Source organism: Pygoscelis adeliae, unplaced genomic scaffold (assembly GCF_000699105.1).
Source record: "Pygoscelis adeliae isolate BGI_AS28 unplaced genomic scaffold, ASM69910v1 Scaffold85, whole genome shotgun sequence".
Taxonomy (NCBI): domain Eukaryota; kingdom Metazoa; phylum Chordata; class Aves; order Sphenisciformes; family Spheniscidae; genus Pygoscelis; species Pygoscelis adeliae.
The window spans coordinates 5,447,681-5,472,364 of NW_008824900.1; the positions used below are offsets into that span (position 1 = coordinate 5,447,681).

The window sequence follows — 24,684 nt, forward strand, 5'->3', positions numbered from 1 at the left end:
CAGGCCAAAAAACTTTTTCAAATTGCTAAATTTTCATCTCATCTTTCTGCTGCTGACTGTGTACTTAAATACAGAAGGTTTCGTAATAAAGGGGAGAGAATGACTCATTTCCAAAGTATATATCAGATGTATAACCTCTCTGATTTGAACACGTACCTGTTTCCAAAGAGCTATTTTTAACAGTACAAATAGCTAAATGACACTGAGGATCACACGGAAACCTGTAATAAGCTAGAAACAAAATTGTGGCTGAAGCACTCGTTTCTATCAAACAACAAAACGTAAGTATCTTTCAGCTAGAAGAAAATCTTAAGCAGTGCATGTTGCATCTGTCAATTACTGGTTTAAGCCCAATTACAAAGAGCATCAGTGTATCAAAACCATAAGTTGGAGTAAAAGAGACACAACAAGCTTTTTGTTTCAATAAAAATTAAATCTGTTGGAATTTGTATCATCTTCAGAGGGTAGAAGTACCTCTCATTTTAATTTCAATTTAAGTTGTATATATTGTACACAAGCGGGTGAAATGAAGAAAAAAGGCTTCAGAATGGAACATCCTTATCAGTTCCATAAAGCAAAATCCAGTAACATCTCATTTAATAGCAAAGTATTGCAAAAGTTTTTCATAAACATTTGTTTGCTTTTAATCTAAGGTAATCAATGTTTTTTCTTTCCATCCTCCTGCAACACAGACTTTCAAGTGTTCTGCCAACCTTCAGCCTACAGAAAAAGCATTATTTAAAAAGAGGAAGTGCCTAAAAGATATTCGCCAAAATCACAATGTGCAGGAGGAAACAATGCAGCAACATTGTACCCTCCACAGTGCCTGCTTGTCTGCCTCGCAGAATAGACCCGTTATCTTTCTAAGTATCAGTGATCTGGTGAGTGAGATCACTAACTGTGAGCAACTTTACAACCTCATTAAACATGAAGTAACTAAGCAACAATTGCTTTAAAAGTACATTCCAACGCTTCACATGATATGGAGCTCATTCCTTTGCAATCCCATAAAAAAAACCAACCCTACAGATGAATTTAAACTCTAGACAAAAATGATAATAAAAAAAATTAGAACAGCCTTAGGTACTTAATCTATTTCACTGCCACAAGATTTTGAAGTGGGAAAAAACTTAATTACATTTATTTCATCTTGGCTTTACGCACACCTTGATGAATTTCTTGGTCCTTTATTGTTGTGTTAGGATAATCCCATTGTTCATCATTGTGTAATAATTTCTTCACAAAGGAAAATAGTGCTCTGATGACACAAACTAAAACATTAATTTAAATAAATAATCCCTGTTATAATTTCTTCTATTACTTCTTTAAACAGTAAGAATGTTACCTCAAACTGTTAACTTAAGGGTTTTTGCTTTGGGTTTTTTTGTTTGCCCCTCCCCCAATTGCCACTTACAATAGATTTCTATTCTGCCTTCTTGTTTTGTTAAAAATACCTTTTTTTTCCTATACCAGTACATAAGTTCTTTGCTTTGAACACTTAAGACATCTGTCAAACAACTCAGCAGTAAATCTTATACAGTCTTATGCTTGTATTTAAGATAAACATACAAAACCCAAAACATTAAAGTCTCTCATCTTCATATTCTTTTGCTAGTAAAACATCAAGTATATATTTCTATTTGTTTTTTCAAAAAGTCAAATGAAAAATTTGAGTAATTTTTGAAATAGGATTGTGTGCTATGCTGTGACTAAGGAATTACCTACCTCAGAAGGACTGGAAACTTCCGCCTATATTCTCCACCATTGTTGTAACGAAGACCCAAACAATCCAAATTATGATCATCATCTACCTCAGTTACTCTTCCCAGAAAAATCCCAAACGCTTACAGTGATATCAAATTTGTAAGTCTGCATGTTCTACTTATCTTCTCCCACTAAAACCTGCACAAATTCCTTTTAAGGGAGGACGTACATTGGCAGTGTTCACTGTTTAGATGAAAATTCCCTACCATTCAGCCTTGCCCATACAGACATCTAAATAAGTAAACAAATATTTTATGTATATTTTATATATACTTATTAAAATACATTTATATATGTTTAACTGCATATATATTAAAATATCCATAAATATATAATTTTTAAAGGACAATATTTGGTCATCCACCATGCTACCTATGATTTGCAAAAGGCTCACATAGTAAGTACTGCACGTCAACTACCAGTTCTGTTTGCACTACATTACCTTCTTGTAGTGCCTGTATCACAAGCTAACATTTCAATGATAACATATGCAGCTAGGATTTAGTTGTAACAATGTAAAACAATTATACAGTGGAATTTAAAATTAACTCAACATTCTTTTCTAGCTATGCATTTAGTTATCCACATGGAATTTCAGGAAAAAAAGTCAGAATAAGACAGTTTGATCAAGAGACCTCTTTAAAGGAAAACATACTTTCCATATCTCCTGTAATCACTCAAATGCCAAGCCCTCTAACAGGATCTTTTCATATACACAGATGCCTTAAATTGAGTCAGTCACAGGTCATGTCTCCCATGTTAATCTCTTCACAATAAGCAGATAATTAAAAAAAAAAATCTATAAATCAAACTAAAATGACGGAATGTTTGTTTAGAAGTTTACCAAATGGAATGACCCTGCTGGAATTCTTTCATGTAGCCTGTGAAAATGTCAGAATATATTCCATTTAGGAGGTCACAGTCCCTAGAGAGCTCTGAGTTTTGGCCTGTATGTCTTTTCACATGCTTTAATATTTGAAAATTGTTCCTTGTAGACACTGACTGATGCCCTGGGAATGCTAGGATTGTGGGAACTGGCAGTACCAATGACAAAGGCAGACTTACTGGGAAATCAGTACCTACTCAGTTTGCTCTCTCACCTCATAACAGATAAGACAACATTCAAATATTTACAGGGAGACTAAAAGAATCCGCACATTAAAAGACATTTGTTTCTTCTACTGACGCTATTAAAAAAAACCCAACAAAACAAACTCCCAAAAAACCACAGCACCCCCCAAAAAAACCCCAAAACGCAGAGACAAATATATATTAATTACAATATGCTGTGTGTTCTTACAAAGGATTATTTAGTAGAATATTTGCAGTGAATATTCCGTGAACTATTAAAACCTTAAAGGAAAGATAAATCACAGAATCGCGGAGGTTGGAAGCAACCTCTTGAGATCACCTAGCCCAACTACCTGCTTGAGCAGGGTCAGCTGGAACAGGCTGCCCAGGACCGTGCCCAGTCAGATTTTTAGTATCTCCATGGATGGAGATTCCACTACCTCTCTGGGCCACCATTCTTCTACACACACACACACATTATACATATACTATACTATATATACACACACACTTCTATTGTAAACTAATATAAATTGTATACTACTTCTGTATCTAGATAGATCTTTTAGAATATACTTATTTTGGGTTTTTGGGGGGTTTGGGGGGGTGGGTGTTGTTGTGGGGGTGGTGGTGGTATTCATAATATCCGTATGCTGTTTTCCAGATCTCATTGCTTTCAGCTTAGTGCCTATGAAACTGCTGAATTTAAGTTGACATTTCCAATTATTTTCTGTGCCAATCTATTGCTTTAATCAGAACTAAGTTTTCCATTTGTTGTTCTCTAGTCTTCCCACTAGTCATCTTTTCTCCACTTTCTCTCTCCCAACTCTCTCAAGAAAATAACTTCTAAGCACAGTAACCTACCTATGTACCATTAGGAGAGGAAAAATTATGCCTAATTGCAGTTCTCAAAAGAGTGGAAAAAGACTGTCGTACAAGGAGAATATCCCAAATTTCACCTGATTCCCTAGTATCAAATGTGCAGCTTCAAATCTATTAACTACACAGAGGATTAAGAATTTGTTCAGAAGCCATAAAGCTATGCCAAGAATGCATGTTACCAGTGCTACATAATGAGGGAGTGGAAGATAAGAGATAACAGGCAAACTAATATACCCACGACTCTTTTGGATGCCAGAAAAATTCCCTTGGTTCATCAAATTTATTTAAGTAATATCATTAGGTTAAGCGTGATGTAGATTTCATTCAGTTATTTTGAGAACTGTCTGTCTCCCAGCTGGCTCGACTGGTCCCTCAGGAGGACTCAATATACATCATTTGGAGTATTTGTTTTCATTTTGGTTTGGTTTTTTTGGGTCGTAGGTTTTTTGTTTTGGTTTGGGGGGGAGGGATATGTGTGCATGTGCTGCATCTTCACCTTAATTCACCACAGTTCTCCACAAGCTCTAGTGGCCCCATAGGAAGCTGTCATTCTCATCCGACCTTCAATGCCTCGGGGTCTTTGCTGCTGAATGTCATTGTTCTTATGCAGCCAGAGGCACTCATTTCTTCGGGCCAATTTCTTCTGATAGAGATTTTACCAGTCTTGCTTTTACTTTAAGATGTTCACTGTCCCAAGGCTTTTTTCCTGACAAAATATGCAAGACTCTTAGCTCTTTTCTCAATTAGCTCAATTCTGCTGTAGAATATTAGTTGCTAGCCATCAAAGAGCAAGATCTAGCTGATAGCCACAGTAGGCACATCACAACCTTTTCTACCCTCCTCCAGTACATGACATACAACCCCAAACAGAACCAGAATGCGATCCCGTATCTACTCTGGTTCTGAGATTAGAGAAGCAGACACCCATTAGCTTCCATTAGCTAGATCAAATCTGTTTCTCCACACAATGCAGAGGATAGAGAACGGGCACACTCACAATCTGAAATGATTTATAGCCAAGACAAAGAGCTAAGGCAGGCCTACAGAGTGCTAAAGGACAGTCAATGACCCGTATAGGAGCCAACCAATTCTCTACCCATTTTACAAGAATATAACCAGGCTCTCATCTGTGGATGACAACTGCACAAGAGTAACTTACATGTGTCTCTTTTTCAGAAATTAGTAGCCACTGTCATAAGTAAGTTCTGGCACAGTGGGACAGTCAAGGAAGCCACTGCAAAGCCAAGAGAGGTTGCTGTAAAACATAGAAGCTAGGACCTCTTCATTCTACAGGTACCCTGAAACAACCATGATTGCATGGCTCCTGACACCCAGACCTTCACACCTACCTCTACCAGCCAAAGTGGCATGCTCACCAATTCTGGGAAAGTACTAATTCAGCATGCAAAAAGCTTTGCTCATGCAGTGCTTCGTTTTTTTGATGGTATCTGCATGTGCAATTCCTTCCCACCCTTTGGCTCTGAAACAGCAGGATGGAAGGCTGCAAGCAGCATCATTCCCATCCACCCTCCTGCTGTCAGCAGCAGACAGCCTATCCTTCCCTCCCTTGCCACCTCCTGGCTCTCAGACAGAAGCTTGTGAAACTGTGGTACAGTGTGTGGGTAGCATATTGTTCTGACTAGTACTTCAGCTGTGCCATGCTGCCTGCTACTCCGTCACTCTTCCTCCAATGCAGTCCAGCTAAACAACACCTAGTCATCAATTTTCTCCCTCCTGCTCCTACAGAAGAGCCTCATCTGTGTCACTTTTCTCCTTCCCCAACCACTGTCCTTCCTAAGAACACAGCAGCTTGACTAAAAAAGCAAATACAGTGTACACAACCTAGCATCCTTCAGGCAGGGACGCAAACCAAGAGCTTCTTAAGGCCATGGCATTCTGTTTCCCAATCTCCATTTATGTGAGGAGCCCAGCTCCTCACATGACAGACATGGACTATACACCAGTGGTTGCCATTAGACTGCCAGAATCACAGGCCTGTCTTCGGTGTCCACTCAGTAGGTGACAAGTATGAAAAGCAGAACCAATGAAAAGGTAACTTTTGCTGCTTTTTGGCAAGTGAAACGAGAGTTGGCCTCCAGGGAACAGGCACGATAATATGCTGCAATAAACAGGGCACAAGTTTACATGATCAATGCATTGTATGTATTGCTTAATTATCCAGGAAGATGCAGACTAATGAGAAACTGAAATTTATTTCATTAGTAAGCCAGTATTGCTCACAGCCGTTAACTTGAAAACAGCTCAAAAGGAAAAGGGAAATGTTAAAATTGTGACAGTCCAGAAGACCAACATACAACATCTTGTGAAGATGATTCTTTGTTATTACACCCAAATACATACACAAGGTTACCTTCTATAAACAGTTTGTTGTTCTAACCCCAAATAATTAAAGTTTGCTTTAGACATGGTTCAGTTGAAGTACTTCAGCCCTGCAATAAAACCTCTATCTAACAAATCAGCTTGAAAACTCCCATTACTTGCTCTGCTATTAAAATATGAAACATTAACTGGTTAATACTTGTGTTTCACAGACTTTTTATGATGGAAGATATCTGTCTGAAAAATGACATTTAAGAGGACAAGAATATGTTGCTGCCCTTCTCTCTCTCTCTCTCTCCCTCTCTCACTCCCCAAAGAAATTAGCCACTTGTCTTTAATCAGGGAGTAAACACCTGCACGTAGTAAATGGCTGGAGAAGCTTAAGACGCTATTGCCCTCCAACTGTTTGTTATTGATCCTCTACTGTAAGTTACAACCTCTTCAGAGTTGGCAGAGCATATAGTGTTCCTTTGTCAACTCAAGGGACAGCGGAGCTTAATCTAAACCATGAGATTTTGCACCAAAAAATACCAAGCTATACTCACCTGAACTCCTATGCTAGCTTTGCTGTATGACTGTGATCTCTGGGGGCAGACTGGGCAGGGGAAGAGGAGTAAAATGTAAAAAAAGGACGTAGTAGTAACATCTCAACTGACTGTTGGCTCACCAGGCATGCGCATGCAATTTCATTGTACGTCACTGTTACCCTGCTGTGATTACCTCCATGTAAAACACAACCAAACCAAAGCATAAGACTCCCACGCTTCTAGTGTCATTGGAAAAGCTTGAAATGCAGTTTCTGTACTAACTTGTGCAAGCCAGCTCAACAACACTATGCAGAACAATACTAGAATAATTCAGCCTTCTACTGGACTACTGCCAAAAGACTCATTCAAGTAAACAAAAGGTTTAAAGGATCACTACCAAAGCTCACAGTAAGCATAATGCTTACTGCATAAAAACATTCAACACAAAAACCTTAAACATTTCAGATTTTTTTGTATTAAGTGCCACTGAACTTCTGTGTACTAAAATCTCTTATGCCTACAAACTTTGTAGAACAGTGGCATGTTGAAATACTCCTGAAGAAATCCAGTTTTGGTAAAAAGTAAAAACAAAGACTAAGTACTAAAGCTACATTTAATATGAATCCATCAAGTTCAAATTTTAGTTTTATAAATTTTCTTCTGACTTTCATCATTTCTACAAAAAAAATTATTTTAAATCACATTAACCAAAATTACTGAATCTGAAATTATGGGCAAACAATAGTTTGCGTGCTCTGGAAGATGATAGTGCCCAAACCTCTTTTTGTTGTTTTAAGAAAGCAATTTGAACTTCCAGGAACAAAAGCAGCCAGCCAGTATAAAGTCAGACATTGTCAGATCTTTTGTATAAGGACAGGAAAAGAACTAGGAGGCTCCTCTTAAGTTAATTTAGGAATTATTTAACTACTACTAAAGCAGCATTCTCTCAGTGGCAGGGTGCTTAAGCAACATTAGAAAGATCTATAAAACTGAAAAGGATAGGAAATTGCACCAGTGTCCACTAAACACTTCTTTATCATGTCTATCAGACTGTATTCCTCAAAAAATTCCTCCAATTATATGATGTCTCAATCTGCCTTGCAGATTGTCGAGCCTTGTCCTTTTCAAAAGCAATAGGGTTGTGCTAATAATGGTCTTGAAAATAATGCCTAATCTTTTGGCCAAGCCCAGCCAGATGACTTAGTCTTGTCACAAAAGACACAGATGAATTGAGGCCACGGCCCATCTATGTGAACTTCATACAATCTCTTCCTCAAAGAAGACATTAAAATCTTTGTGGGAGGCCTGATACTTACTATGGACTAATGCTCAAAGGTATCCTAAGTCATAAGAGGAATTGTGATAAATAACGAAGAGAAGAGTAACAGGGCAATGGTTCTTAAGTCAACTGGCACAGAGGACTGAGAGGCAGCTTCTCAAATTACTCATCTCCCCCCCCCCTTTATTTATGAAAATCTCCTTATTTCAACAAGCCAGAGCCCTTAAGCATTAAAATCTCTTGCCGCTGCCTTTTCTTTGTCAAATAAACAAGCAGCAGATTATACACGAAGACAACACAAAACCTGCCTATAAATTATTTCACTAATTCATGAAAGCACAAAAATACTTTCAAGTTATGAGAAGAATGCCTAAGAAAAGAACCAACTGTCCAATACAGAAGAACTAAAAATGAAAGACTAAAGAGCAAGCATGAGTAAGTTTAGCACCTGAAGCTGCATATCTCATTTTACTGCTTGTTTGACAATTTATCTTTATTAGTAAGAGCAGGAAGATAACAAAACAATTAAATTAAGTGAAGGGGATAAATATGTACTTGACACAGTCATAGCAAGGTTTGTCAAAAGAGAAATTTACAAGCTTGCCATTTTATAAGGGATTTTTCCCATATAATTTAGTACATTCTTGTGGTAGTAGCCTTCAGAAAGGAAAAGTTTGACTTACTTAGACTCAACATAAATACCTGTGTCATCCATTTTTGTTTTACAGGCAATTAAAAAAAAAAACCAACCAAACAAATTTTCCAGAAGTATAATTACACACAGGATGCAAAAAACCCCACTACATTCTCTTTTTGATGAGGTTTATGAGTTAAGTATTGGCATTTTTAGCCTCATTATGAAACAGCTTTCTTTAAATACGTATTTCTGTTGCTTCCTTGATAAAAAGGTAAAATGTTGTAAGTTATCTTAAAACAAGCTTCTGGTATAGACATACCTATTAGCAATTTAACATCAAATAGTAGCCAACAAAAACTGATGTCTCCCAAGTTACAATTTTTTTTTTCTGCCTTACAAAAAATAATTCTTAAGACTGTAGAGCCAAAATATTAATAAATTAGCTACAGGTCCCTGAGTTTAAAATACTTTGAATACATTGTATCAGTTAAGGTAGTATTCTGTATTTCAGGATCTTCATACATGGAAAAAATAAGGAAGCAATTGTAAAAGACTAGCTCAAGTATTCAAAGAGGTTGCCATTCCACCTTTATATAAGCTAAGCCTAAGTCCTTCCCCTACCATATTTTCCCTTTATTACATTTTTCTTTCTTGGAGTGCTGTGTAATACTGAGGGTACGTACACAAAGCACCATAGACTTAGTCCCTCATTGTGTAAACAGGAGCATCTTGGTTATAGACAACATTCCATGTCTTTCTGAAACAGAGAATACCACGACTTGGACCTGTCCGCAGGTATTTGATATACATACAGCCTAGTAATACATATCCCCATTTTTTCTGCTCTAAAGCTGGGATATTCAAATAGCTTTCTTCTAATTTAATAATGCTTATACTATTACAACTGTATTAATACCTAAACTGATTTTAAAAAGTGCTTCAAAAACCAAATACTGCTTTTAAATACTTTCAACGTTCCCACTATTTACTACAAATACTGGAAAACAAATCTTCATTGTTAGAAGATATTAGTGTGAGAAAACAAACACCACACACACAAAAAAAGTGTTTTCTGCCTTTTCCCCAATAAAAATGAGCCTACGTTTGGATTCAGACCTAATTCTTCCTGATGCTTACTGGAACAGTGGAAACACTTTCTTCCTAAGTTGCCATGCCAACATCAACAACGAGGAAAGATACGGGAAAGATTCCCAAAATGTAAATCTTATTTTTCTTCCGTTGTTCAACTTTAAACTATGCGGTGAATTAAACTTTCTGGGATACAAGGTGAAACTTCAATTCTGTATTATTTTTGCAGGAAAAAACCCCGTTCTTGATAATTATCCCAACTCTCAAAAATATTTTATTAATACTTCTATTATACACTAGCTGTGGTTTTAAAACTATTTAACAATATAAACAACTCCATTCTATATGCCTCAACAAAGTATTCTAGTTGGGGTTTTAAAGTCAGACTTACAAGCTGCCATGACAGGCGACGCTGATCAGGACAGATTTTGTAACAAACACTGCAGCACTTCAACTCTACGTAACATGGTTTGGGAAGAGCAAGTGAAGAGAGTCATTTAACGTTATTTGAAGAAAGCAAACAAACATCATTATTCCTGTATAAAACATTTAAGCAATATAGAGAAAAGGAGAACAGTCACTTGTGCACTCACCATTCTTCCGTTCATTAAGAGGAGGTAAGTACTGATTGGGCTGCAATGAGAGTTCCTTAAACTCATGCGCAACTGCTTCGCTATGAGGACTAGGAGCAAGCCGTGTTAGTGATCCAGAGTCATCCTCACCGTCCGCTGTCCCCAAGTGATCCATTGTGTTAAATCGATCAAGCGGTCTCTTAATCACACTATAGTTGATAAAACTATTAAAGGGGGGGGAGAAAAAAAAAAAAAATCACTTAGACACGTTACTTTTTTTGTTCGGTTTTTGGTTTTGGTCAGTTCCTTTGCACACAGAATTCAACTTTAAAATGACATATACATTATCTACTAATTTTCCACAAATATTACGGGTTTGCAAAAATATAGTTAAGCAATGTATTTACAAGCAATTTAACGGTCATTTGGTTCTGAGAAGCAGGACAGTTTCTCTGCTTACTTTGACAGAGAAATGACATAGTGTTAACTCTCAATATGGATGTCTGGAAGCTCCTGTGCTCTACCTTCCAGCAAGTGACACAGCCCGTTTATCAGCAAAACATTCTTTTTTTTCAATAGCTTATATTAGAGAATACTGAATTAACATATGATGACACACAAACAGCTTTTAATATTGTGGAGCACTGCACAGCTTTCCTTTGGATCAAAAATCAACCTTGGTATTAATACAGGACTTCATACCACCAAAGAACTATATTAGAACTAGTTAATCTTTAATCTCTCCAGCAAGGGAGGCTTTTTGCCATGATTTTTTCCAAATTAATTTTATTGCATACTAGCTACTTATTGTAAAGTACTCTACAGAGTGGAATAAAAGTCCCAATTTATTATTTCTTTCCTTTCTATCATTAATGTGGTACTTAATCTACAGTGAGGAGAGACAGAAGTATGAATTACTGGTACAGGCTTTTTATAGCTCACAGAACTCTATCAAGTCATTAAAATTTCAATAAATCAATATGGACTTCAATTACATCCATCCCTGGATTCTTGGAAACTCGAACAATATGGACAAAATTAACAATTGATGAAGATCCAAAAAACACCAAAGAAATGTCTTATTATTATTGTTAAATTTCTTGTTTGTTTTTAGTTATTTTTCTTAAGAAACACTACTGCTGCCCATACTCAACCTTAGATTTCAAACTTCAGGTATGCTGAATATAGATACCACACATGTTGGGTGTGTATTTAAAGGTTATTAAAATGCAACATGTGTTTCAATGACCATACCCAAAATCTTTCAAGTGTTACTTGATATTTTGAAAAACATCAAGATGACAAAAAATGATCATGACCACCAAAGAATGGCCTACACTACAAAAAGGGGTAAAAAATCATGTTGCTGAAAGTGCCAATTTAAAAATAACAAATATAAGCAAGTACCGCTTGATATGTACCTCAGTAGAACAATTATAATGGTTAAGTGCATCTTTTTCATTATTTTCATAGTTACCAATTGGTGTTTTCACATTAAATGAAGACACATTAACTTACTGTTATGCAAGATTTTTTTTCTTTGTTCTTAGCTTTTAGAAGCATAATTTACCCAGCTCTCATTCGATTTCCTGACATTACACTCTCCTCAAACTCCCACTCATCCATACAAATTAAGTACATTATTAACCAACCAAGTCCCTTCAGAGCAGAATTTAAGTGAAAATTTAGCTACTTATCTGCTCATACTCACAGCGTTTTATCCACAATTTATTAGCTATGAGTTATGCCTTGGAGTCACTTTTCAAAGAGATTAAACCACATTAGCTGTATTCATGCCATTAAATCCATATGAAATTAATAGAAACACCTTCTTGTACTAAAGGTTTAACATTTATTATGCTGCATTTTAGCTTTGACTAACTCTTTTCCCCATGATAGATAACTAAATATCTTGCTTTAAATTAAACCAGTTTAACTTTCACCGCTTCTGTAACACACTGCTAAATTAGTTACATGTCCATTTCTTAATTTTCATTTCAGGAATGTATGTAAATGTGGTTTTATTGTCCAGATTCAATTAAGAACAAGGCATGCAAGAATTATATGCAACACATTAAATGATACCAATTGCAGCATTACAGTGCAACTCAAAACAAGTTGACTTCTCACACACAGTGTGCTTTGTCTGTGGTTTGAACCTGACTAAATCAGGTTAGAGGGGACCTTCTGGAGGTCATCTAGTCCATCCCCCAATCCCAAGTAGGGCTGCGAGCTGCTCAGGAATTTGTCTTGTCAGGTTCTGAAACATCTCCAAAGGTGGCGATTCCACCACCTCTGGGTAACCTCATTGTGAATGCCTTGCTCCCCCTGCTTCAAACAGAATTTCTTCTACTGCAACCTGTGCCTGTTGCCTTTTGCTGTTTTGCTCTAACACAGATGATATTGCTGATTGCGACTCTCAGATCCCAGTTTTTACTATGGTTTCATACAGTACACAAACTTGATCATTAGGAAACCTCTAAAACCAAAGTTCTCCAAAGCGGAACTCTTAACACTAATTTGAAGGTTTCCAATTCACAGTAAAGTCTCAGATGTTACAAATTCCTTGTCTTAAATCTTTCGGATAAACAATTTTAAACACTAAAAATAACGTTCATTAAAAAAAAAATTGCAGCAAGCCTAAACATCCACTATTTATCAGTTCACCATCCTTTACCGTTACAGAATTTCACAGGAACAGGCCCCTAGGAAGCAAAACCAAAACCGGTTGTGGCATGCATATTGGAATACCACAGCTAATGCCTTTTTTGTTTCCTCAAGCAGTTATCTGTACTGATTGGCAGAGCAGGATGAGGTCGCTACACACTGTTACATGCAGAAGGCCCCCTTTCAATCTTTTGCTGCAAGGGTGCTGCAAGCCCCTTTACCTATAGGGTGTTAAAAATCCAGGTATGTTCCCAAATGATCCTTTAACACTAGAACAACCCTGTTGCTATGTTGCTATATCATCTTTGAACGAAAGACACTCTAGAATTCCCAGAGAGTCTAAATTCCTCAAATTCCTCAGTCATATCTCAAATCTCATTTTGCTCTCATTTTTTTTCATTTTTACTGATTAACTGGTACCGTATCAGACTACGGAAATATTTTTGAGCTTAGAACAACGAATTCTCTTGACCTTCCACAGAAAAAGGAAACACACACCACCACCCCACATTTATAAGTTTTTTTGTAGGGGCGGAAAAAAGTCTGTGACCTACATCATAAAGATCTGGCCCAGATACACTATGATCAATGACAGCTCCTTACTGAATCAATGAACTGAACATCTAAACAATACTATAAAGATGACAAATTGAAGACTTGCAATAATAAAATATAAACAATTAATTTGAGTCTTCTCTCTTGTTCCATTAGAATCTAAGGGAAAATTCAGCTGTTCAACTTTCTAAAAAGAACTTCTAAACTTAGCGTCCATGAAATTACTCGTTTGTCTTAGGCATAAGGTTTTCCTTATTGACTGACAAAATAATTCTGAAACTTAAATAAAAATCATTTTGATAAATACCTTTCCAAACAAACAAACAAAAAGACAAGAAGAAGAAGAAAAAAAAAGACCGCTATGTAAACAACATCTTTTTACACTGTTGTATGTATGAGATAATAAACCACTACTATTTTTTAGCACACTCATTTTAACTGCTAGAGAAGATGCATACAATTGCTTTACCATCAGCTGGAGGTTACAGCCAGCAGCATTTACTTCACATGAAACTAGACTAAAGATATGCAGAACATCTCCCGTCTATCTTCAGTTTTCAAAAGCCATATTTCATTCCAACATTTCAAATATAACTGATTGTTTGGGCATCAGCAATTCAAACACAAAAAACGGTAGGAGAAAACATTGTTCACCTTGATTAAAATCAAACCCTGTACAATACTTTATACAGTCATCATTTGCAAAAGTGAGAAACTTATATGATTTAGAATTTAATGTACCATGATTCTATCATATTTTATATTAAAGATAACACATTTGCCTCCCCTTTCGCATTTGTTTGAAGCCTCCTCAATCTTGAAGAATTATTTCGTATTTGCCATCTGCATTTACAGATGGTAACCATTATCTATGTAACCCCTGACTTCAAGATGACCTATACACAAAAGTGTATTAATAAACATAACTGAAATTCAACAGTAAGAACATGTACAGGAAAAATACAATTAAAAAAAAAAATCCGTACTATTGAAGTCTCAATATTCTACTCTGCATAATCCAAGAAAGCACCATTTTACACAAGGCTAATCTGACAGACAGAAATCAGCTGTAACTTAGGGGTTTCCAGTCCCTTCCTTGAAACTAAGACACCGAAAGGTTTATTAAGGTGTATGAACCATCATTCTATTTGGTATGAAAAGCACTTCTACTTATAAAGTGTTGGAAAGCATAATACCATCTTATTTGTAGCAACTAAAATAAAATTACTCCACTCTTCCAATAGTCCCAAAGGATTTCAGGTTTTTGGGGTTTGTTTGTTTTTTTATACAGAATTCAGCAAAACATTTAAGAGTAGTAAAGTGAAAACTAGAACAAAATTATTTTCCTACTTAACCTTCAGAATAGATTATCAAAACAGAGTATGCACCAGCACTGCAAGCGAGGCTTTGGTTCACATTTATCTGACAACTACATAGAAACAGTGTTCCAGTACTGGCAAAGGAGAACTCCTGTACAGTGTATGAGTCTTATGTAAGTGTTCTCACAGATTGTAGGTGGTTGCTATCTTTCTTAACTGCTGAAGACAAACGCTTCTTTTATTTTTAAACATTTTATCTTCAAAAGACAAGGTATGTTTCCTTAGAAAAATCTTAGAAGGGGGGGAAGATACATGCTTCCCTGCCACTTGAGACACTAGAACTGGTATTTTATTTGGCACAAACTGTGAAATCTGGATGACACTTAGGTAGTAAATCAGCTTTTATTTTAGAAATACGCTGGAAAAAACAGTTCAAGAATCACAGTGCGTTCAAACTCTGGCCAAGTCAAATGGCTGACCTTAACACTGCTTCAATCATACACACCTGCAAGGAACTTAGGTCACTATACACAGTGCAGTATCAAATTATTAATAGTCACACCAGATGAGGGATTAGCAATACCAGGTGCCAGTACAGGATTTATTACAGAATCATGGTGTGAACATCAGCAGTCAAATCACCTCAGTTTAAGTTTCTCCATTTATAAAACTCAGTAAAATTTCAAATTAAATAGCTAGCAGTTTGTAATACACCAGAATCTTTAGTGGGAAGAATACTAGAACTGCAAAATGTTGGTTTTGGGTTTTTTTTGTGGGTCTCCCCCCCCCCCCCCCCAAAAAAAACCCCCCCCCCAAATGTCAGGAAACAGTAAAAAAAGACATCTAAAAAGCTTAAGCACTGCATCCTGCAGGTTAGCTTAACAGTTGCCAATGAAGGTCATTTGCATTAAGGTCTTGGATCTCCTTCTCAATGCCTAGAAAGACTTGAAAATCTGTACAGTGGGGACAATGATCTCTAACGTTAGAGTGGTAATAAGCATTTAGGGGACCATTACGGTTTCAAATATTACCTCAAGTTAAACAGTAAGCATTAATGATTTGTATCTGAGATAACGTGCTAAGTCACAATATGAGAGTAACTTGGCGATTCCTCTTTCCATGTCATGAAAGGGCAAGAGCTATGCTTTCAGAATGCAGCTGGCCCTATCAAGTGCATACATATGCCTACAACAACATTCCTTTCTAATCTTCAAATTAGCTGAGTCCTGGCGGTCAGACCCTTGGAATGCTCAGTACCTCCTTTTTTTCCACAGGATCAATACAAGTAGGACTTGGATATAAGCATTCAAAATACACAGGAACATTTAGCTCACTGAACAATACGGTAACTGTAAGCTGAGAGAGTCACTTCCCAGAGACAAGAACTGGGGATGAAATACCCGCTTCAAAGAGAGGAAAAGATGCAATGTTTTTAAAGGATGACTCCTCTTGGCATGCTGCCTATCAGCAAGGGGTAAAAAGAAAATTAAGAAACAAATAGTAGGATTGGCTGCAGGAAATCCATCTCAAGTCAGTTCCTGGAGCAATACCAAATCTAGGTGTCTGCTACAAAGACAATAATGCCTTGGTCTAGTATATAATGATTTCTCTGTGACCTCTAAAATGCAGCATGTTCTATTTGGTAGACACTAGCATATATTGTATATGCACAATTTCATTTCAGCTGTGCTTACATCCTATTACACGTCTGAGATCTTACTAAATTCCTACATGAAAAGCTATTTGGGCTCCCTTTAGAATTCTTCTGAATACCTTTTTCTGCATGTCCATATACAATTTTTCTCCAAACTCTAAAGACTACTTCTATTTCATTGCAAAATTGAAAGATAAATAATAATAATTAAAAAAAGCCTTGGATATACTTACAAAGTATCTAAAAGCCACTTAAAGCTATTCCTCCAAATCACTAACCTATCTTTTACACCAAGTCCCATATATTGGTATTTTTAAAATAGTAAAGATGTAAAAACAAAAAAATAACTTTTTGCATTTAGAACTGCAATTTTAACAATAAACTGTTACAGAAAAGTTCTTTTTTTTTTTTTTTTCATTTTCTCAGTAGGTTTCAAATCCACTTACTGAAATAGCATTTACAACCAGTAAAGATGAATGTATGACTGAGTACAAAATGAACATAGACATGGAAAGTACTTGCTATTAATAATCATCCAGATTATCAGTAAATTAACTGAATATGTTAATCCAATTCATTTTTGACATTCATAATTTCACCGATTAGAGAAAATGTCTCAAATGAAGTTTGCCTCTGTTACAAGAACAATGCTTATTCTGTTGAGATTTAGGCCACTCATTTTGTGTATTCCACAGTGGATTAAAAGACCACAAGACAATTTCTGTGAAAAAAAAAAAGTCTTGAAAATATTCAACTGTTTTAGTATTCCACTTCACACAGTATGATGCTGCTCCTTTTTCCAAAGAGAAGCAGCGTCAACACTGCTGACAACTCGGCGTTGCTTACAACCTCTGCAGTTAGTTTCTCACACAACCTCTCTCATTAAAGTATTTTGGATACAGGATATGAACTTTGAAATTAAAACTGATGTTAAATTATTATATTGAAAGAGAATTTGCAATCCTACAGTTAAAATACAGTGCTGATATATTAATTAACGAAGATGAATTTTGTGGTAAAGTACACAGCAACAAGGACTTAAATCATACAGCTATTTTTACAAAGGTAATTAGACAAAGGCAGAAAAAGATGAGAAATATCAACGGCTGACTAACTATGAGTAATCATCTTGGATTATGCATTATCAGAAACTCATTGTTACTATTCATTTCTTTAAAAAACAGCGTGCAGAAGTGTATGAAAGAACTGAGGTCCTGTCAGGCTTCTCACCATACCAGTAATTGGAATGACATGCTTCTTAAAGAAGCATGGAGTCAAGACTGGACTGATAAAAGAGGAAATTTATCTGAAAGATTTATTTAGTAAATTATTGAGATTAAATTTTTGTAACTGTCTACTCTAGCTAAATTAGTACCATTGAGCAGACACTAGAAGACCTCCAGAAACTCATTTAACACTTTTGCACATTTCGATGACTGCTACACTGAGAGTCTCTTTTCTAATTCTTAGAAGGAAATCTTTAAATTTTAGGTCTTTGGACTGATTAAAGTCTGAAAAGAAATAAGCTACACTAGCAAATGCACACCATAAACCATGTAAAGTATAGGAAATTACTTATAACTGGACAGAGGCAGGGGATGAGTCAACAGAATACTAGATGATACATTCTGTCCTGTACTATCTCCAGGAAAAAAAAAAAAAAAAAAAAAAAGGCACCTCATTCGTAATGGGGGATGTGGCCTGCTAAGTGCAAATGAATTACCAGGCAGAGAGTGTTGGTTTGTGATGGACAAAGGCAGCCTCCCACAGCTCCCTTAAAGCGTGGGGAAGCTAAAGCTTACCCTGTTGCTGTGTAGGGCCATACAGATGACTGACCTATTCCTTTTTTCACATTACTGCCTTCTCAAAACTAACCTATTCAAATAACATTTGGTAAAATCTTCTGGGCTTCACATAACCCTTCAGTGGAAAGGATATAAATCAGGAACGCTGTGAAGCTTAGTCTTTAAATACTTTAAGGTCTCATAAAAATGTTTTAAGTAGATTATTACTATTATCTTCTGTGTTCACACTTCATGGGCTTTAAAATGGTCATTAATAATAAAATTTATCCAAGATGCTAAACTCCTTACAAATATTTTAAGTAAAGCAAGCCAAGGTTCGATATGCATAATATTCAAGTCACTAAAACAAAGCCAATCCCTTCAGATGGAAGCAATGCTTAAATTGTTGACCGATTATATAAAACTTTTCAAATCTACCATCTTCCTTTAAGAAACAGTTACAAAAATAGCTTCGCAGCATGCACCAAAATCAATAAACAAACAGTCTGATGGACCAAACAAAAGAGTCTGGGATTAGCTGCCTCTTAAAGATAATACACAGTCAACAACCTCCTTCTTTAAAGAAGAGTTTGAACTGCTTTGCTGTTCTATCATATGAAAGAGAGATATGGTCGCCTAGGTAGCCGTGCTTGGTTTCAGATAACTTGCATCTATTAATCCATCTGGCTTTTAATATACCTTCTACTGACGCAATACTTTGTAAGTAGAAGCCACATTATGTTTAACTTATAGTACAGTACTGCTTGTCGCAGAAAGTTGATAAAGACTTAACTCGTGTTGAAAACTCTGAATCACAATAAGAAGATATGTTATTTCATCTACAACTAATAAGTCCATCCCTCCTAACAGCTGCTACCCGAGCACTCAGTAGCAACAAGAATTATAGCAACAACACTTGAAAGTGTAATAGATAAACATTGTCTTACGACTTGTTGTAAGTGAAGGACATCCAGATACAGTCTTCAGCATTTTTTTACTTTTAATCACCTTATGAGCAGACATCATTTGATTTCATCTCATCTTTTTTGTGGATATTCTTAGCCAATGATGCTCATATTGAGGCACTGCTAAGTCATTCAGCTGGATTAACTTGATTAAATAAACACAAAGCTGTTACAGCACACAGCCTCGCTAGTTCTATTAAAATAAACAGCTTCATAAAAATACTTTAAACTAGAAAGGTAAAACATGAAGTAGTATCTTGTTTAGATGTTACATACACACAGAGTGCATGGAAATATGCCATTTGCAAATGCTCAGAAAAATCTAAACATGACATTCCTATTTTTCAGTCTATGAAGATGATGTTGATTGTCAGTATTTTACATTTGCTTTAGTACTCTAGTAAAATTTAAAATGCCTGTATTAACTGGCAGCAAATAAATTTAGACTCAGCTTAGAAAACAACCCAAGGTCAGTTTTATAATACCTAAATATACCAAGACAAAGAAACAAAAAAAAACCCAAAACAAAACAACCATATGCATTATTGGTGTGATTGGTGTGCAAACAAATGATGCTGCTAGTTTCTCATCCTCACGGACCTGTACACATTTAAATTAAATTTCTTTTTTCCAATAAAACATAAGTGACACATCATTTAAGAAGCAATTTATTTGCATTCCAATTAAAAAAAGTCAAAAGTTCTTAATATCAGTTTTAATATGAAGTGCTGAGCAGTAGCATTCAAGTAATTGCAAGATCAACTCAGATTTACCTGCCAAAAAGCAAGTTCTGTTCTTCTGGACTATGACAGAACTTCGTGGAAGGAATTAAGATGATAAGATGTGCTCCATCATTTTCTGTGGCCAGCAAACATAAACACTGTAGCCAGCAGAATCTATTTATGTAATTGAAGCTGACAACATATAAAAAAAATCAACACACATGTTCATTTTGGTATTATAAAAGCTCTTGATAGCTCAAGTCTGGAGTAAGGGTCAAATATTTATATGAACACATCATACAATTGCTAAACATTTTAGTGTCATGCCCTAGAAGTGGGCATTTATTAGAAAAAAAGAAAGAGAAAATATACAGAGCTTTTTACAAGACGTATTCTGACAGTTCAGAAAATAATCAGTTAGTAACTTTTATCAATAAATTGGATCATAATCTTTAACAATTCCTTTATGTGTTCAGAGTCCTTTGATAGCCAAAAGGTTGATCTATTTTAAAAATGAATGTTGGTAGAGCATCTAAGGCATTTCAGAAAAGGTTAAATTACTCCATGATTTCATTTGTTTGCTTAGCTACTTCAAGATGTTCCCATTTATGACTAAGCTGCAGGTGCTATTCTGTTTATTTTAGTGCCCGTAAACCAAGCCCTTGAATTGAACAAAGCAAGGAAAGCATTAGGATTCAAGTCAAAGAGGAAGGAACTGCAGGACTGTTTCCCGTTGAACACGCTACTTTCTACTTTCCTTCATAAGCATGGCTGAACATTACACAATCATTTCTATAAAATGAAATTTCTTGAAAAAGATATACTTTGTTTCTTTTTATTTCTATACACCGTTACAGAGATTAGCAAAATTTTATAATACTTGGTGTACCAAAGACTGATATTTGACCTCTTAAAAAAATGCAATCAACTTCTATAGGACAGAATTTCACTGTTATTCACATTCAGCAATAAACTAAATACTAATCAGACATTAATTCAAAATAATGTAGCATAATTAGGGATTACCAGCAATTTCAATGTAGGGGATCTTGCAAATATCAAAATGATTATGCATGAACTGCAACTCGGCACACACATGCAGATGATACTCAGTTAAATAGTCCCTACTCATAACCTTAGGACAACTTAGAAAATCTCTCTTTCCCAAATCTTTTGCCGCATATTGACTTGTACCAACACAGCTACTTTCAGATATTAACAATGCAAACAATAACTTGAATTAGCTCCCATGGAAACCAGTCAACTTGTTGCTCTTAACTTCTGAAACTAAAACTTGTACAATTTAACCCGCTAATGGACAAAAGAAAAACTTAGAAGGTGACAGATTAATGTTTAAAAAAAGATAAAAATCAACATTCTGTACATCTTAAGCAGCAGCTATTTGCCATGCGTTCTTTACTTGATTTACGCTAAGTGCTTACAGTTCATCTAAAACACTCTTTTCTGGTTTCTTATGATCACATAAGCTCCCTGTAAAAAGCACAGCAGAGCATTATGATATGTATTGAACTGTCCCAAATGACTGCTTTTACTTTGTAAGTTATTAGAAGTATTTAATCTTCTCCTCTATTCTATTTCCTTTAACTTGAAAGAAAACAGAGGCCTAGTAACAAACAATTTAACATGTCTGACTTACAAGTTCATGGGACCATCTCTTCTTTTCAGCAATTCAGTTTACATTGGATGATGCGACACATTTTGAATAGCAACAAAAGTACAATTAAGGGCTAATTAAAAAAGGTGATGGAAGTTATAAGATGATTTTTGTATAGTGCTGCTGTCCTGCTTAGACAAAACCACTGGGTGGGCTACATCCCTAATATTTTGAAGGCTCCCCTAGTGCTCCCAAAGATAACTCACAGTTAGCTACATACATTAAATACATGTATTCATCACATGCATGCTGTGTGGGTATGGACGCTCATCTTTCTCAACTAAACAGAGGTAGTGAGACAAAATTTGGCAGTCCCATAATACCACTTCATGCTCTTGCCAGCTCTTCTACTCGACACACGTAAATTATTCTCCATTGTATTTGTCATTATCCGGGAGTCAGAATGAGGTCAATGTAATTTGCGTTCCTTATAGCCACAGCTGCTACTGGAACTGGACAAATATGTTTATTTGCTCAGCTTAAAAGTATTACTTTCTATTACAAACTTTAAAAAGCACTTAAAAGAGAAAGAACACAGTTGTTTCATCACTTATGTACCAGCTATCATTTAGATTCATGGCTTCAGGAGGACAACGTCTTCCCTCCTCAGTCTTCAACTGACGCTGTCTCCAAGTTACACCTACTGAATAGCAGGGTTAAAAGAAAAGTTATTACACCTTACCTGGAAGCAAACGGAACAAGTGTCACATTACATTTGGTAACAGTGAACCACTGCTCAACTGCTCGTATCCCACATTGTATTAAGTGGCCTAATTTTTTATATAACCGTGACAAAAGGTCAGAATGTGAATGCAATTACATCAGTTGTAATAGATTTACACCTTGCAGTATCTTCCAAAGAATTAAAGTGGGGGTTTTTATAGATACAATAAGGATGCATACTAAAAGAATGTTAAATTCCATGCATTTAAGCACGGACAGGTAGAAAAAAACACAAACCACAAAACCTGAACCCCCAGCTTCCTAAACATTGGAAATTAAGCATGAAGATATATCACAAACATAATATTACGACTTTAACAGAAAAATAAATAAATTTTGTTAAAGACAAAACAACACTCTTTACTAAACAAAAGCCAAACTCTTCCTTCTCAAATCAAGAACACTCCTTCTAACAGGGCCAATAATACTCTCTGTGAACAGGATAAGACCACAGGAAGGAGTATCACTTATTGTTTCTTTATAAGTACAGAACTGAGACTATAAGCGATCAAGCTTAATCCCCAGATCAACACCCGTGTTCTAAAATAACGAGAAAAAGTATGTTATTAGTATGGTGCCTGAAAACTCTAATGTTCTAAACTGTTTAATGCTATAATCTGCAGTCATGCCCTCAGTACTTGAAGAACCAATTTCTCACGATCTCTAAAGCTAAAATGAACTTGAATTCCATTTTCCATACTGAAATTAGCTAAAGACTAATAGGGCAGAAACTCTGGGTCAGGAGAGTTTATGTTGCCTAAGGCCACTTTCAGAGAAGCCTTATCTGTTAAATTATTTGTGTGTTCCAATACTTCATTCCCTACAAAGCTGCTTGTTTAAAAATAAATAAATAAATAGACGGTAACCATAAATTTTTTTACACTAGATTTATGCACAAATTGCTACACTTAACAGCTGTAACACATCTAAATTCTGTATTTCTTGGGATTTTCTCTTAATACAACTTTAAGTGAAAAAAGCCATTAAACCTTCCCCTTATAAAACAATCATCATTCTCATCAAGGAGAGAAGTAAGTCCTCTGTTTATGCAGAAATGGCAGTAACCAAGAGTAAGTTGATCAAGAAAGAAACATAATGGCCTTCAGAAATACTTAAAATCAAGAACCACTCAATAGAAAGTTAATAAACACAGGAAAAAAAACCCTCTTGTATTCAAAGATACAAATTCCACGTGTAGACTTAAAAATGAGGAAGCCTGACAGCAACAAATTATTTCCTTCACTCAGTTAAGACTAGTTATTCCCAAAGATCATATTTAAGGAAAATAATATTTAGAAATTTATCATGAAAGTAGTAACACAAAGAATCAAATTAACACTGATATGAGTGTAAAAAAAACCCTGTCTGTAACACCCCTCCCCCCATTTTAAAGAACAGGATATTTCTGAATTAAAAAGGAAGACACACCATTAATGAAGTCTGCTTATACCAATATAGGAAGCTCCTGTGCAACACTGCCTTATTATTACAAACCTTAAACAGCTCTTACTAAAGGTTATTCCTTAATTCAACACAGAACACCTCCCACCACTGGAGTATCTACTTCAAATGTTTAAAAAATTAAACTATAGTTATTGACCAATTAGGTCCGATGGCATAGTCACTAAATATAGGGCATTTCTGTTAGAACCACCACGTCCACTTGCAGTTGTGCAGGCTGACAAAACTACCAATATCCCAGATGATTTTCACCATCCAATTTCTGGTTATGATGATCCTGCCCACCCTGCTGGGTCAGCTGTTGGCATGGGTGCTCCTTATCCACAGAGAGCTTAATCAGCTTAACAAGTTTGAACAGAGTTACCGTTGCTAACTTGGCTAACCTGAACTGAAATGGTTTAGGAGAACAAACCTGAGCAGGCAAAAATCTCTGGTAGGGGTGGAATGAGGAGCTCCACCAAAAGACAACATGTATCATCTTAATCCTGTTTCAGTAATGTGGCTGAACAGTTCTCTCCCCTCGGCTGAAAATGTACTTCAAATGTGGAATAAACTTCATGAGCTTCAGTAAGCCAAAAAAAATCCTTAAAACACAGGCTGAAATATTTTAAAATATATTTTCCCAATATCCTTCTGCATAATGTAATGAAAAAGCTCTTACTGAACATTTCTTTTCATGAACACATCAAAACTAGGTAACAGTCAATTTACAAACTCATGAGCCTGAAAATACTTCAAGCCATAATTTCTCTCCTACATAGTAACTTTAATTTTATTTGTACACTAGACATTTTTGGTCTTCAGCAGCATAACAGAAAATAGACTTGCTTTAGTCATTCCTTCCGATACGTAAGACGTTTCCGTCATTTAACAGTCATCACATGTAATTTATTAGGGTACATATGTTTCAAAACACTTTGGTTAGATCCACTTACTAACACTAAAACACACAATATATTTAATTATGAATAAATCAGTAAAAAAAGGCTGAAAAATCT

General features: G+C 35.8%; 1 protein-coding gene across 4 annotated transcripts in view; it reads right to left on the reverse strand.

The window, feature by feature from the left end:
- Positions 1 to 24,684, reverse strand: part of MKL2 (MKL/myocardin-like 2) — an 80,883-nt gene that overhangs the window by 50,651 nt on the left and 5,548 nt on the right. For 3 of the 4 annotated variants that reach the window (XM_009324752.1, XM_009324753.1, XM_009324748.1), the window contains exon 2: positions 10,183 to 10,385. In XM_009324752.1, the coding sequence (XP_009323027.1) occupies positions 10,183 to 10,336 (154 nt within the window). In that variant the 5' untranslated portion in view covers positions 10,337 to 10,385. Of the gene's footprint in view, positions 1 to 10,182; positions 10,386 to 24,684 lie in introns of those variants that run through there. The other variant, XM_009324751.1, reaches the window with a different exon arrangement.